General features: G+C 38.5%; 3 protein-coding genes across 5 annotated transcripts; 2 read left to right on the forward strand and 1 right to left on the reverse strand.

Annotated features, from left to right (window-relative positions):
- The first annotated feature begins 546 nt into the window (after positions 1–546).
- Positions 547–5348, forward strand: LOC135615341 (uncharacterized). The gene is made up of 5 exons (XM_065113664.1): positions 547–984; positions 3108–3181; positions 3285–3460; positions 4464–4572; positions 4701–5348. Exons 1-5 carry the CDS (start codon positions 651–653, stop codon positions 5007–5009), a joined length of 1002 nt encoding a protein of 333 aa, XP_064969736.1. The 5' UTR covers positions 547–650; the 3' UTR covers positions 5010–5348.
- A 457-nt stretch (positions 5349–5805) lies between these two features.
- On the forward strand, positions 5806–11219 carry LOC103988943 (pentatricopeptide repeat-containing protein At3g26540). Of its 3 annotated transcripts, XM_065113667.1 has the most exons (3): positions 5806–8410; positions 8549–8749; positions 11029–11165. In XM_065113667.1, the coding sequence occupies exon 1, from the start codon at positions 5916–5918 to the stop codon at positions 8061–8063; it is 2148 nt and encodes a 715-aa protein (XP_064969739.1). In that variant the 5' UTR covers positions 5806–5915; the 3' UTR covers positions 8064–8410; positions 8549–8749; positions 11029–11165. The 3 variants fall into 3 exon arrangements, with proteins under 3 accessions (XP_064969739.1, XP_064969738.1, XP_064969737.1); XM_065113666.1 differs by having other exon boundaries at positions 5806–8749; positions 11081–11219; XM_065113665.1 differs by having other exon boundaries at positions 5806–8749.
- On the reverse strand, positions 10941–11805 carry LOC103988944 (uncharacterized). The gene has a single exon (XM_009407633.3). The coding sequence runs from the start codon at positions 11803–11805 to the stop codon at positions 11257–11259; it is 549 nt and encodes a 182-aa protein (XP_009405908.2). The 3' UTR covers positions 10941–11256.
- Positions 11806–16589: the final 4784 nt, after the last annotated feature.

Raw genomic sequence — 16589 nt, forward strand, 5'->3', positions numbered from 1 at the left:
TTGTAAGGGAATATGAGTCTTGAGTATGAGTCATATTAGGAGTTGGTTAGAAGTAAGAGTTTTAAGTAGGAGTCCTATTAGGAGTTAGGGTTTAGAAGCCCTATAAATAGCCATGTATTCCTTCTTTTTTCATAAGCAATAGATGAATCTTTTATGCAACCTTTGAGCAGCAACTTGGAGAGAGGAACCCCTATAGAGTTCCAAGAGGCCGATCCCCTAAAGAGATCAACACCAAATTTAGAATCTGCGGGTTCTAACAGAAAAGAAAGCAAATACAGTAAAACTTTTTGTGCATTGCATTTGGAATCTTACTTTCTTTTAACCGAAAAGAACATTTATGTCTCTATACTATTGACTTTATATATATATATATATATATATATATATTAATAAATAAAAAATTATCTACTGAAGTTTTATATGTCTTTTATATATATATATACATATATATATATTTTTTTTTTAATAAATAAAAAATTATCTACTGAAGTTTTATATGTCTTATATATATATATATATATATATATATATATATCACAAATTATCCACCATGTAAGCGTGGCGTCTTAAGACGAGATTTTTAAGCGTTACAGCCGCCGCTCCGGCCAATCTCGGTCGCCTTCGTTCCTGGGGCTTTGCTGCTTGAGCAAATGGATTTGGCTTCCGCGGGAACGGCAGCAGCTCAGGCGTGGCTACTTACTCCACCGGTCGACCGCTCCCGCTTCCCAAGGAATCTTTTCGGTGTTTGCTCCCGGTCTCTCCTTCCTCCACCGAAGTTGTGGTTCCTCTCACGGCACCCTGAAAGAGGAGTCTCCCTCATCAGCCGCGCGAAGAGGAGGGGCTCCGCTTCCCAGAGACCCCCACCAAAGCAGGCCACACTTGAGGAAGAAGAAGAAGAAGAAGAAGAAGAAGAAGTCGATGAAGAACGAGTAGTAGTGGCGGAAAAAGGGTTGGAAGTCGAATTTTCCGATGACCTTGTAGAGGGTAAGAAGTCTATCCCTGTAATTTCTTTTCCTCATTTCATATTTATCTTTCCTTTTTCTTTTTGTTTAATTCATTATGTTGTTGATTCGTGGATAATAAATGAGCCATCAAGTCCCCCTTTTTCTGTTATTGTTTTTTGTTTTCACTTTTCCTTGCTGCGTATTTTGTTCGATATGCTGGAAATTGGTTTTGCATTTCTTTTGCATAATGCATCGACTTTGGCATAATTGGTTTTTGTTTTCACTTTGGCATAATGCGTGAATAGGTATGAGGATCTGGAATCATGTTCACCAACACTTGCTTCGCATTAGTTAGTTGGTGCTAGACCATGGGTAGTGTTATCTAGATGTTGATTACTTGTTTGTGCACTTAGTGAATCCTATCACATCTGAAGTGTTTTCTTTTGACTCTTAGAACGCTTTAGTATCTGCATTTGGATGAAATTGCGCAGACCCTCTTGTGTGAAATGAGAAAACCTTGTCGCATGACTGAGACAGTGTTAAAGAACTTGTTGATGGCAAGAAAAATGCAATGGATCATGAGTACCGGCTATTAATGAAGGCTTGAGAATGGATTTACAAACTAGTAGACACTTCTTGAAATAAGCACTAGGGAAACTCAAGAGTTTACTTTTGCCAAATGTTTGAACCTTCTTATGCTTCAGTGTGTAGAATGTGAGTTCAGGAAATGAATGACACTAAAAGATTCACGGGCAGTAAGTAATATCCCCTGTAATGAGAAGGAAGTGTCTCTATTTAGTCTATGGTTCTGATATTACACTTTAATTTCTGAGTCCTGGCTTTCTAAGTTTTGAATGTCCTATGTTCTACATATAATATCTTTCTTCACTATATTTCAGATTACTTAGGCACCCTCTTTGTTGCATTCACCAACAAGGGATGTTACTGACTCAGCTAATACTTGAGCTGACTCGATGTCCCTGATCCATCTTGTTTGCCACTTGTTCACAATTATTGAAATTTGTATGTTTTTATATGTCTTTTACCTCAGAATCCTGATATCTGCAAACCTAGATCTCACTCAAATGGTTTCCTTACTCAAAAATTTAGAAATGGTTTGCCGCTAGATCAATCATGATCGAGGTTTTAATAGTTTTTGTACAATGTACATGATGTATGTTGTAAGCTAAAACTTTATTTGGAACATAATAAGACATTTGATTTTGGCATGGGATAAAGAGTTACAATGTTTTATTCTAATTCTTGCTTGTATCTGATATCTTAATGTCTAAAATTTAGTTCTGTTTGGAACTGCTGAAACTCATGCAAGTGTTTTGCAGTGGCCTTTACATCAGACTCAAGTTATAAAGTTATCTAGTTTTACAAATTTTATAAAATGCATATGCTTTTATTATCATCCACAGGTATCAATTTAGTCTCCTCGTCATTTTTTTCTCTTGATCATCGCTTAAGCATATTTCTCCAATCCCCAAGTTGCACTATAGACCATATATAATTCAATAAACCAAATGCTCATACTGCATGCTGCTTCTTGCTAGCTGTAAGGTAATGTCCATCTTTTCAGGAAAATGAAGAAACTGTTAGATTGTAATGACAACCATAGTTGCTTGTTCTGGAAAGTCTCTTGTTTCTTTTTGCCCCTCGTGTCTCATCATGTATGTCTTGGTGTAGTGAGTTACCATGCACTAAAAGTTCAACATAGCAGGCATGAATTTTTTCTCATGCAATTCCATAATATTGAAGCTTTTCTCCTACATAGTGTGATAAAAGAAGAAATCTGTATGCCAAAGGAAAGCAACTGGACCTGTTGATTGGCTAAATAAGGAAATCCATTCTGAGTTTGTCGTTCCTGCATTGTGGAAGATTTTGCAGATGCCCAACCCTTCGATGTGCAAAAATAAACCTCTTCAAATAGTTGAACAGTTCCATCTGGAAACTGCATGCTTGTTTAAAAAAGGCTATGTTTTTTTATGCTTTGTGTAATTTGGTCCATTTTTCTGACAGAAGGCCCTATAAAATTTCAAGTTTATTTCTGCCTTATTTAAGCCTTTTTTCTCTATATGATGCATGGTCCTGTCTTTGTAAAATTTTCCGTGTCTAACCTAATAACCTTTATGCGCATGTGCAACCATGTGGAGATAGTGATGGAAGATGATGACGACTTTGAAGGTGAATTAGAGGAAAATGACTTTGAGGAAGAAGAAGCAAATCTCTTTGTAAGCTTCTTATCTATCAAGTTGCTTATTTAAAGGTACCTATGTACACTCAATAAAACTATATAAATGAGTCTTAATTGCTAATTATTTTAGCCTTTTGGAGGTTGGAGATGGTGGCGCAGGAGGTGGAATATCTCTTGCTGGTATGTGGTGGGACAAAGAAGCATTGGCTATTGCGGAAGAAGTTTCAATGTCATTTGATGGTGATTTGAAGATATATGCTTTTAAAACTACTGCTAATTCAACCATACGTGTGCGGATTGAAAAGATTTCTACCAAGTAAGTACAGATTTAAATAACTTTCACATTGTTGCTTCTCAATGTCAAATTACTTCCACACAAGTGAGGAACCAATGAGGCCATGATCTTTATGTACCTTGGGGTGGTAGCATTTGGAAAGTGAAACTTGTGTTGCACTATATCAGTTCTCATTGATAATTATCCTCATGTCTTACCTGATTAAACCATGAACAGCCAGCACTTCTGTGAGTTTTTCTACTGAGATGGATATTTGAATAGACTAGAACCTTCAACAAAATTGTGGAATAAATGGGAGAAAAATCACATGCCAGGCCATTTGCCTGTTCAAAAGCACTCAAGAGTCTGATAGATCTAAGAGAGGACCAAGTTGTGTGATCTAAATGTTGTTAAGAAATCAATCATAATTGTTTCTCCATTTTTAAGGTCAAATTCTGTTGATAACTGCTAGATGCAACTCAACACAAAGTAGGGACATTTCTTCCTAACATGTATCAGTACTAAATTCTCACGTGATGAAAGAGTAAAAGTTCCCAAGTGGAAATTAATACTATTTGCGACTCTCTTTCAGGATCCTATAGGCAAAAACTTGGAGGATAGTAGTTATTCCCAGTAGGATCATACAAAGATCATTAACTTGTTCAGCAACATTAACCAAGATAATTGAAATTCTGTTCAAGCAATATGAACCAAGATAATTGAAATTCTGTTAGTGTTGGCTCTTAAAATGTAATATCTGTTGAATGAGCAGTGCTAACGAACTCCTTGCTTCTCAGCTCTGAAGCATTTGACAGTACTTATACCGAAATATGTAGGTATATTTTTTTTCACATTTTGCTGATACATAATATCTTCATGCAACTTGTTTTTACTGTCATCATGCACCCTATCAAATTGGTCTTCCAATAAACAATAAAAATCGAACTTCCCTGAGTATCAGATGAATTCATATTTTCTCTGCTTGATATCATGCTGAACGGATAGTGGCATATTGATGGATTGCTGATGCAGTCCTGTGTTTTAGGTATGGCTCTCCAAGTATTGATGATATCGAAGCCTTCTCCAAAGCCTATCGCTCCCGGTTAGATGAAGCTGAACTCGCTGAAAGAATACCTAATAACATTAGTTTAGAGGTACTTAATTCGTAGTTCATTTCTTTTTGGTATTTATTCCAAACCTGGTTTCCTTTTAACAATAAAAGCTATCTTAATAGCTGATTTTAAGCATTTATTGATGATTTAGCCTTTTGATCTCATTTTAGGTCTCATCCCCTGGTCTTGAAAGGGTTGTTCGCATCCCAGATGAGCTTGAGCGGTTCAAGGACCGACCCATGTATGTGAAGTATATCAGTGATGGCACTGCAAGTGCTTCCCCACAAGAGAGTGATGGTGTGTTTAAGCTTATATCCTATGATATGGAATTATGCCAGTGCACTTGGGGTTTAGCAGATGTGAAGATAAATAGGCAGAAGGCAGGGAAAGGAAGACCTCTAAGCAAGAAACAAAGAGAATGGCGGCTGCAGACGCCATTCGAGTCCTTGTGTCTGGTCCGACTACATTCTGACTGCTGAGATGTGCCTCAGTCATCAGTCATGAGAACATGTATCGATGAATCTGCCTTTCTTACTCAAGAGTGCTTCGGAACCAGCAGTTACTAAAGCAGGAATCAACTTATAAAACTGCTAAAGAGAAGACAATAGCATGATTGGGTTTTATCAGACTAGTGATCGAGTAGCATTTAGTTTTTTGTCAGACAAATTTTCAAAGTGAGATTTATTCTGAAGATTTTATGGTGAGTAGATGAGTCATAATGTTCGTAAAAAGAAAAGAATCTCAAATTCTTCTTTTATGTCAATTGATATTGCCAATAACAAGTGTGAAATGGTAGAGAGTATATATTCAAGTCCTAATATTTTGAGGTTTTTTTCTCATTTCCCAGGAGGACTTTACCAACTGCGGGCTGCAGAATCCCTGAGAATATGCACTATAGCGCCTCGTAAAATCGATCCTTTACCAACCTAGCAGCTCATGTGGTTGGAGAACGAGCCATCTTAGTACGACAGATGCATGTACTACAGAGCATCTTCTCTAATATTAGGTCACTATTATTCTCCATTGATACAAAAATACCATGTGCACATGGTAAAAAACAACGAATAAGAACACGCAAAGCTCACTATCCGTCTGATTCCTAATGTTTACTCATCTCTTGCTTTTTTTAAATTTAATACCTATTAAATTGAGCAACGAACGGAGAAGTATTATAAAAAAGCCCACAATATCTTTTTTCCTATTTTACAAGCTTTTTTCATAGCTACATGACCGACATACTTACTATTATAGTTGAATGGATAATCCTAATTACACGCACCTCTCCAAAACTCCGATATCAACGAAACGTCCGATGTTCCAAAAAGCCTCTCGAGGGATATTACTGGTGATGCCCCCATGGCAAGTCAAGGCCGCTCGACCGTCACATGGCGGCGAGCGCCCGTTCCGTCCTCAACCGTCTCATCCAACGTGCCGCCCGCCCCAAGCGATCCCGCAAGCCCTCCTCCTCTTCTTCCCGCTCCGTTATCCGACGGCACCTCGACTCCGGCGACCTCCCAAAGACCATTGCCGCCCTTTCCTCCTCCCCTGCCCCCTTCCCCACCTCCTTGTACGTTCGCCTCCTCCAGCTCTGCTCCTCCAAGCGCTCCCTCGTCGACGTCCGACGCGTCGAGTCCCACCTCGTCGCCTTCAACCCCTCACCCTCCACCTTCCTCTTGAACCGCACCATCGAGGCCTACGCCCACTGCGGCAGCCCCACCGACGCCCGCGAACTCTTCGACGAAATGCCCAAGCGGGACGGCGGCACTTGGAACGCCATGATCGTTGCCTACCGTTGTTCGGACTGCCCCGACGAGGCGCTTGCCCTCTTTTCCACCATGAATGGGTCGGGCATCCACCCCAAGGATGTCACCTTGGCGTCCGTGCTTGGCTGCTGCGGCGATCTCTTGGCCTTGCTTCTCGCCAGGCAAATTCATTGTCTCGTTTTGAAGTACGGCTATTTTCCGAACGTGATCCTTGATACTTCCGTCGTCGATGTCTATGGTAAGTGCTTTGCAATGGACGACGCAAGGAAGATGTTCGACTCGATCATTGACCCAAATGACGTATCTTGGAACGTGATTGTGCGGCGGTACCTTGAAGCAGGGAAAGCTAGAGAAGCATTGCTTATGTTCTTCCGGATGATCAGAGGAGGGGTCAAGCCTTTGAGCTTCACCGTGTCGAATGCTCTTATTGCCTGTTCCGAGGCCCTTGCGCTCAAGGAGGGGCACCAAATTCATTCAACTATGATCAAGGCCGGTTTTGAAGGGGACAATATTGTCGGGAGCTCTCTCATGGAAATGTATGCAAAGTGTGGGGTTGTTCAGGATGCTCGTCAACTATTTGATCAAGTGCCTTCCAAAGATGTTGTCTCATGGACTTCTATGCTCTCAGGTTATGCAACCTGTGGGAGAATAGACGAGGCTGAAAAACTCTTCGATGAGATGCCTGAAAGGAATGTGGTCTCGTGGAATGCAATGTTGGCTGGTTATGTTCGATTCTTTTGTTTGGACGAGGCATTGGATCTTTTTTGCAGGATGAGGGAGACTATAGAGATCGACCTTGTTACTCTTGGTTTAGTACTGAATGTTTGTGCAGGAATGTCTGATCTTGATCGAGGAAAACAAGTTCATGGGTTTTCTTATAGGCACAATTTGGGATCCAACTTGTTCTTTAGCAATGCACTGATCGATATGTATTCAAAATGTGGGTGCTTGAGAAATGCTGAGGTTTGCTTCAGGATGGTCTCCCGGCGGGATACGGTTTCTTGGAACTCTTTGATATCAGGATATGCACGCTATTGCAGGAGTGAGGAGGCATTGGCTGCTTTCAGTGAGATGCAGTTTGAAACTACTCCAAATGAGCTCACTTTCAGCATAGCATTGGCTGCTTGTGCAAATATCTTCATGCTTGAGCATGGAACGCAAATTCATGCATACATGGTCAGAAATGGTTTTGAGCTGGATGTCATAATTAGAGGAACGCTAGTTGATATGTACTCAAAGTGTCGGTTGATAGAGTATGCCATGAGAGTTTTTGAAGAGGAGGGCTTTCGGGATCTGATCCTTTGGAACTCCATGATATTGGGTTGTGCTTATAATAGGAGAGGTGAGCGCAGTCTTGAACTTTTTGAGGAAATGCGGAAGGAGGGGATTGCAGCAGACAATGTTACATTCGTTGGTGTATTACTTGCTTGTATCAGCGAGGGATATGTTGATCTTGGCCGGCGGTATTTTAATTTGATGAGTGACGAGTATGGTGTCATACCTCGAGTTGAGCATTATGAATGTATCATCGAACTACTAGGCATCCATGGATTCATGGTTGAGCTTGAGGATTTCATTCAACGAATGCCATTTGAACCAACTATCCCGATGTGGACAAGAATCTTCGATTGTTGCCGGGAACATGGAAACAGAAGTTTGGGTGAAAGGGCTGCAAAATGCATCAACAAATCTAACCCAATAAATCCAGTTCAATTTGAGATTCTTGAAAGAACAGAACTGGACACAAAAAAGGAAGCACATCACTTGTAGCCAATACTGTGAGCAACCAGCTCAATCATGAATAATGATATGTCTCCCAAAGCTTATTGCAAAAGGAGGCAGACTGCAATAGCTAATAACTCATGTTGTCTCTCATCAAGGTTGGAGAACTTTGCAACTTATGTAGGATTGAACAGGATCCTGCATACCTGTTGCCTATGAGGAGATTCAACAGTTTGTGAAACATTGCATTATAAGATGTGCCTGATTTTGTTCAAGGGGGTACAGCTATCATTTTGAAGATAAGGTATTCTAAAAGAAGCCTGAATGCAGATATTGGAAGCTAGTGGTACTGGTACAAGATAGGGCAAGATTTGGTGTACAGTACAGTCGACTTGGTAAGCGCAAAACGTGTTGTAAGATGCCCAGATAAAAATGTTAATCAGTTCTTTATCATGTTCTACTGAAGACTATGCGCGGAAGCTTTTTGTTGATCAAAATCAATGTTGCTTACTTCGCTTCTTGCAATTGTTTAGTGAAAGGATAAAGTTGCACCCAGATGCATGAGGGACCATCTAGATTGCAGGAACCTCAATGGGGTGCTTGCAAACAGGAGCCATGAGTCTCTCACCACGATTTCGCCAGCTCTGCCATTCACGGGTTCGAAACTGATTACTGCTGGTGGCCATTGGGCAGAGCCAATTGCTTGCATCATGTTGCACAAGTTTAGCAAATCTGTAAGTTATCATGCAATTCATATGTTATACATGTTTCCATGATAAATTTTTATCTTGATGCTCCTTAGAGAATGTCTTAGTGAGTTTTTTTTTTTTTTTTCTTGAAGTTATTGACTATTGAATTATAAAGAAAAAGATGTAGTTGGAAAATTATTGTTGTTATGATCCTTCATAATGAACGCCTCTTTCATAGCTGACTTGCATCTGTTAAACAGATGAAGGACATGCATGTGGGTTCTAGTGAGAATGCCATCAGTAAAAGGATAGACAGTTTTATAATCACAGTTGATTACTAATTACTGGGAGAAAAAGATGGAGCCATGAATCTATTTTGTAGAAAGAATACAAGGAATGTGCTATTAGGATGTCCTTAATGGATGCCACCTCTGCCAGTTCAGATGGTTGGACATCTGAGAAATTTCTGTAGGCTAGGGTATGAACCCCTAGTATTGCAGTCATGTGCATGAAACAATTAGGTCATTTGAGGTGGTGGGGGGGGCGTTAAAAACCCAGGGTTGTGGTAAAGATTAACCAGAGTTTCCCAAGAGGTATGGAGAAGTTGACAAAGTTGTTTGAGCTGAAGCAGGACACTCACTGAGAGATTTGATACTGGTGGATGAGGGGCTTGGGGAGGTGTCAAAGGGAGGAATAAGATGATGGGAATTTTCTTCTTTAGACTGTTAATGGAAATAATACACTATAGCATTGGTCTATCAAATTCCTGTCTTGATATTATGTGACAATGTGAGCTATTATTGACTCTGTACAGTTACAGTGTTTCCTTGTGCATGGTATTGTTAGCCCGAGATATGGTACTTGTTCCTTCAGCTTGCAAATTGACATTTTATCACATTCATCTCTTAATGTTGGCCTCATTTTTGTTGATGACAAATGAAATACATAAAAATGATCTCGTTTGTACAGGAAATATGAACAAATTAACAAGCATAGAGTGGGTTGCCTTACTGTCACGGACTTAGTTGGAATTGTCTTAATCGTAAGACACTCTTGCGGCAAAGTCACGGACTTAGTTGGAGTTGCCTAAGTCGTGAAGCACTCTTGTATCAACTTCTCAAATTTAACTGAGATTACCTAAGTCATGAGGCGTCCTTACGATATATGCGTTTGCGAAGGACGGCCTGATTGCAACCTCATACAAGTCTTGAAGGACCTGTAAAACAATAAGTTGATTAGTTTGAAAACGAGTGGTGGACAAGTCCCGACGTCTCGCGAAGAGGAAAGCTTTACAAACAATTCAACGAGCACCTTGAGTGCAAGAGAGAAAAAAGAAGGAGAAAATAAGTATTTTAGAAGGTTAAATGAATAGTTGCAAGTCCGTAAACAACTACTCATCGAGTGTCGAGAGCGAAGGTAAGTTTTCGTCAAGTTAACTTGTAAAGATTGTTCAACGCCCAACACTACCTCGAAGCCTCATCCCCCTTGGTGACACCCGAGAGGTTCTAGGATGCTAAGATGATTGACATTTTGCATGCAACTACGGTATGTAGAAAGTATGTCGTGGTACGTGAAAATGAAACCATTTTGGAATAGTTTTGCCTGACGTAACGAGCGATCATACTACAATGTTGCGAACTGTTCGAGCTTATATTTTTACAAGCAAAACACATAAAATCAAGACAAAACATGCTATCAAGAATCTGTACAAGTATGTAAAAGTAACGTATGTAAAAGCAACGAACAGTTCATTGAATCAAGTTGTTGCCGGTGTGTAACGATCGTTCGTGACATTACGATAACTAAAAATCACAAAAGTGGAGAAAAAAAAATTTCTGCCTTGAGAGATTTTGATGCAAGAGGCAAACTTAGATTTTGATCCTTGGATTATTTGATATAGCTTCCAAAATTCCAAGTATGTTCTAGCAGTGTCGTCTGATTCCACAGTCAAAGACGAATCTCATGCTTCTGAGATCAAGTAATGCCAATACCACATGAACTTGAAGAACCCAACCATACATTGGTTTTTCAGATTACATGTATCTTTAACTACTAACAGGGACAACAGCAGCAGCAGCAATTTGATCATAGCCTTATTATTCCTTGTTGATGTTCGCATGAAACCACAGCCAGTAGAAATTCTTAAAACAAAGTCATTCAAAGGAAAATTAACCTGAGATATAATGTTATTATACTGTTTTGTACTTATCACAAAACTCATGCCATGACAGCAACAGACAACAAAGTGTGCCTTATGATTGAATAAGATTGCAATTTTTCTCCAACTATGCTTACATATTCTGAGTTTTGATTGTTGATGACAGACACAAGGATTTAGATATGTGCATCACAAATAGCAGTTTTATGCTAATGCAGAAAGCTGGGAGCACAAATATACTCACTCTCCCATTAGTTGGCACTTCACACACAGAAAACAGAGGCCTGAGATCATCTTCTGCATCGATTTGTGTTAAGCTCGACACCATGTCGAGAGCAGTAAAGGATGCAGATTCTTCGCCATCACTGCTGTAAGATTTGTCTTTTGTCAAGTTTTAATCCGTTGATGGGTCCAGCACAACAATCTTCGGTCGCTTGCTCCGCTCGTCGCTTCGACGAGACGCTTCGTCTTCATCGCTGTCATCGTCTGTGTCAGATGAGCTGCTGCTGCTGCTGCTACCGGAGGTTGCGGACGGCCGAAAGCCGCACATGGTGGCCTCCGCCGCTGCCACGGCTTCGGCGGTGCGAAGGTCGGCGACGCCAAGGAGCAAGTCCATCTCGATGTACTCCTTCTCGTTCCCACTGAGCACTTCCACGTCGTGGTCCGGGCGGGAGCTCGACTGCACCTCGTGCTCCAGCTTCTCGTTGGCCTCCGCCATCACTCCTAGGAAGTCCTTCACCTTTTTCAGAAATTGGCTCTGGGGAACAGCGGCGGTGAGAGGTTTCGGTTCCGAACCGCCGATCACGGAGGCGGCGGCGGCGGCGGCTGGGGATTTGCGGCCTCGGGTTACGCGCGAGGGTTGCTCGCCGCCCACGAGAAGGCTTTCGGGGAAGGAGGGCTTTGACGGCTGATCCAGGAGCACTTTGCTGCTCTTCGCCGCCATTGCTGCGACTTCGGCTTCCTCCCTCGTTCCTCCCTTCCCTGCCTTGTATAGGTTTTGGAAACCCTAGTTCGATGGAAAGCGGTAACGCGTCCTCTGTAGCGGGCGACGGAGTCGGGTTGAGATCCGATAAGTTCTGGGGTCTGATCCAGTGATGACCTGAAGCAGGCACAACAAGGTTTCTAGCGGGGGAGTTTTCAGGGCTGATACGCTCTCGGAATCATGAGGAGTGCGCATATGGGTTTGCCCTGATCGATTTACACTTTTAAATGCGTGTACAAACAGCTTGTAATGTACGAGTAAAGAGTATTATATTATATACTTCTCCCATATGGATAATTATACTTCAAAGGGAGAATAATTTCCGAGTGCTTCCACCTAAATTGCATGCCTTAGGAAATTACTTTGGAAGAAATTGACCAAGTAATTCATCTTTAAAATTAGGAAATGCCTTAACTTAGTAATTCATCTTGCAAAAAGAATTGTATATTTTTGTTAATTGTACCTCCAAACTCATATTCACTACAGCAATAAATCGTAATGTACTAATAAATAATAATTGTCTTCCCTCTTCTAGCTACATCTATAAGCCTTCTTAACTCTCATGCACATATCATTTTTTTTACCCATTTTTATACTTTATCCAAGTTAAACAGATAACTTAGCTGCGGACAAATGAAAATATTTCTTAATTCACATCCAACATTTTTATCTCAACAATATAAAATTTTAGTATATACTATATTTTAAACATATAGCACACATCTATAAAATTTTCTTTTAATCTAGAGAAAAATACTGAGTGATCACACAACTTTCTTTTTCACTTTTAGTCTAATTTTTATTTTATGAATAATATCCTCAATAATTTTTCATCTTGTTGAGTAATCGATAAAAGATATCTAAAACTTTTAAATTTTTGAATAAATAAATTTATTAAAATAAAAATTGATTATCCTAAATATCGAGGAGTCAGAGCCAACCTTCGTTTGAGTTCATCACAAGTTTAGTGTTAAGAGATGAGTAAATTGGGTAAGGAGTCATAAAAAAAATTATATCGGAAGCATTTTCAACAATACTCTTTGATTTGGAAAGAAGAGTGATGTAGAAATCATATGTTTCATAGAGCTCTACATAAGTTAGCGTCCTTGGGCCCTTATATAGAGAGCGTTGGTAATTGTCGAGATTAAATGGAGTGTTATCCAAGAGAGTAATTTTACAGTTTACATATGTAGATAGCTTATATAGAGTGATGCATCTTACTGATTCTATCATGTTCAGCAGCTAGTCTTACTGAGGTATAGCATGCTACCGATGTAATCTTTTATGTTATTTCTTAACTATATTTCTTAGACTTAGTTGCAATCACGATGGATATGTCTAGATAGAGTCAGCTTAAATGCAACCATGCAATATTCGTAAAAAAAAAAATAGTTGATTAGTTATAAAGATTAATTATTATGAACTTAATTAATTTTATTTAAATCGTGTGACACTCTTATGTATCTATCTTTAATGGGCCAATCTCTCTATAACCATACTAGGTCCCTAAAGATATCTAAAAGATAAAACATATTAGTGAAAGTGTTAACTTGAGATCCCATCAATAGGCATTTCAATAATACTTAGATACTTAATTCAAAAGATAAAAATATGCTTCACATGTTGGTTGTGGAAACAATCCATCGCATTAAAGTCCCAACTAATTGGTGTCCTTATAACATTGTTGTGGAATCATGCAATAGATGACTACTATTTTTGACAAATGTTTGCTCATAAAAAATACTTCAAACTATAGGTTGGAGGCTTTGCTTTGGGAAGTTTGGCCTCCATGCAACAACGGCATACAAGTTACATTTATAAGATAGAGATAACTATAAAATGCTAGTTATAAGTACCCTGTAAATCACTCATGTAAGTAAAGGCATGTGATAAATATAATACATATTTTTTTTACTTATTATATTTTAACATATACATATATACATATATATATATGTATACATATACATATATATATGTATACATATACATATATATATACATACATATATATATATATATATACATACATATACATACATACATACATACATATATACATACATACATATACATATATACATACATACATATACATATATACATACATACATATACATATATATATATATATATATATATATATATATATATATACATACATACATATATATATACATACATACATATATATATACATACATACATACATATATACATACATACATATATACATACATACATATATACATACATACATATATATATATATATATATATATATATATATATATATATATATATATATATATATATATATATATATATATATATATATATATTGATGTCTATGGATCTGTGCAATGAGAATCGGATCGTAATGAGATTATGATAATAAGATCGATTCACCTTTAAATATAGACCCTAAATGATCCTGGTCATAGATTACTCGAGAGAGACATCGAGATAACCGAATAGACTGGTATGTTGTATACCCATCTATATGATGGAGGTAATTGGTCTCATAGTTGCTCGTGTGGGGAAACTAAGAATACAGTGCAAGTACTCATTGGAGAATGAGTTCACTAATTGATCCGCTCACGAAATACTAGATGGTTGATGATGCCTTATTGTCAGATAGTGATTCCGCAGTCCCAGTAGTGTATCTGGTCCTTAAACTTAAGACCCCAAGGATGTCCTGTATGAGTACTCCACTCTTTGATACCATACTTATAGGTTTGGAAGTTCCAGATCTAGTACAGTTGGTTATTGAGAGTGGTAGCCAACCTTACGAGGGTTTTTGAGTGTCGATAGAGAATCATTCGCTCTCGGTATTATGAGAGGAATATCCTATGTATTCTTACTCAAATAAATCCTTAGCCAAAGTCATTCGGATTGAGAGATAAAAAGTTCTTTGGGAGAATATGATTAGAGGGAGACTCGAGGAGAAACCGTTTGGGCTTAATAACACCATGCCCGCTATATGATCTCTAGGATATTAGATGTATAAGGGACTATAGGTATATGGTAATTAAGGACAGATAGATCCAAAGGATTAGATTCCTCTATATTGTTTGAGGACTATGGTGTAGTGATCTAGTACGTCCGCAGTCGATGAGTTGAGTGAATTATTATGAAGATAATAATTTACTGAGTCAGAAGGAGTTATGATAAGTATGACTCATGGCTAGCTCGATATTGGAACTAGAGGGTCACACACATATGTTAGGTGTTGCGACGAGTAGTGATTTAGATATGAGATATCCACTGAAGCTCCTATCTTATTAGATATCCAATAAGCCACAAAATATTGGATCCCATGTATGAGATCTAATAAGAGCTAATAATATATTATTGGGTAGAGACTCACTAATTTAAGAGACTTTGGTAATTAGATGAAGATCCAGTACTCAATAGGGCAGGATCCATTAGGGTTAGCTGGGGGCCTCTCTATAAATAGGAGGGAATTAAAGGCCCATAGACTGGGGCTTCTTAGTAGCCACCTCTTATTCTCCTTCCCCCTTCTCCTCCTTAGATAGTAGGCGTGGAGATTTGAGGAGTGTCATTGTAGCCTTACTGTGTGGATCACCGTTAGAGAGGATACGCTTAACCTCCTTCATCCACTCCTATAGATCTACAGGGATTTAGAGATATACAATCTCCCTAGGTAACACAACTGTCTCACGTGTGGTTTTTTATGTTATGGGTTTTTACGTACCAATATACGTATGACGACGAACACGAATTGAGAAATTGAGGATTTTATTTTTATGTTCTTCCATTGTACATGTGATGTCGTCCCTAGATTTTTCAACATAAAATCTAATCCAATCCAAATGGGAATGGTAAGCCCATTAGAAGTCCTTTATATATTACAAAAAATATTTACTAACTGAAAAGTATAACCAATACATTAAACACCTTCCTAATGAATAGTTTATTATATTTTCTCTATTTATTCCTTTGACATCTTCGTTGAAGCTTTTATCGATGCTTCATCTCCTCACCTTTGTCATATCAGTCCTATGTATTAGCTATAATACACCTCTTGGCTCTCAACCATTCTCTTGATATTATAATTTAAGCAATTCGAATTTTGATCCACAAACATTGCTTCAACTCGTTAGTAACTTTGGCTCTTATGTGGGGACAATGAGTTGTGCTAATCTTCACTAGTACCAACACATCCTTCGGTTGAAGGAAAAGAAATACATTATTATCTACTAGTCCCTCAAACATCTCATGTCAACTAAATTGGATATATGTATGTTGGAACTTTAATAAGTATCACCTTATAGAATTTAAAGTTTTAGAGGTATTTTTCTTTGTAAAATTTGTCAATCAATTCCTCTTCTGCTTGATCATTACCTCAAAGTAGGTTCATATCACCTTGACTTTCCACTACCACTATGTTGGAAAATAAAGCAAATAAGCTACCTTTAGTAGAACCGATCATTATTGGTAAGGACTTAATAGCTATCATATGTCAGTAAGTCTCTTTAAAGGGTCTTTAAAAATGTGCATGACTCCTTTGCTAAATAAATAAGAGAATTGGAGTACTTGAATTTACCTATTCTCTTAAAAGTTGAGAAGACTAAAATTACTTAACTTCTCTCACCTCCTCAAGAGTTGTACTTTATGCAACATATTAGTTATTAGTATTGGTTTGCTCTTTGCTCATACTTATGTAGCACTTAAAGTGTTATACTCCTTCCACTGATTTAACTTTTATAATTCGTCTTTTT

This window comes from Musa acuminata, chromosome BXJ2-6, assembly GCF_036884655.1.
Source record: "Musa acuminata AAA Group cultivar baxijiao chromosome BXJ2-6, Cavendish_Baxijiao_AAA, whole genome shotgun sequence".
Lineage (NCBI taxonomy): Eukaryota > Viridiplantae > Streptophyta > Magnoliopsida > Zingiberales > Musaceae > Musa > Musa acuminata.

Bases quoted from the DNA above. Each gene is read 5' to 3' on its own strand.
- LOC135615341 (XM_065113664.1), top strand. From the start codon at position 651: ATGGATTTGGCTTCCGCGGGAACGGCAGCAGCTCAGGCGTGGCTACTT. The intron at 3,182-3,284 runs GTAAGCTTCTTA...AGCCTTTTGGAG, and splicing joins AAGAAGAAGCAAATCTCTTT to GTTGGAGATGGTGGCGCAGG. The intron at 4,573-4,700 runs GTACTTAATTCG...ATCTCATTTTAG, and splicing joins CTAATAACATTAGTTTAGAG to GTCTCATCCCCTGGTCTTGA.
- LOC103988943 (XM_065113666.1), top strand. From the start codon at position 5,916: ATGGCGGCGAGCGCCCGTTCCGTCCTCAACCGTCTCATCCAACGTGCC.
- LOC103988944 (XM_009407633.3), bottom strand. From the start codon at position 11,805: ATGGCGGCGAAGAGCAGCAAAGTGCTCCTGGATCAGCCGTCAAAGCCC.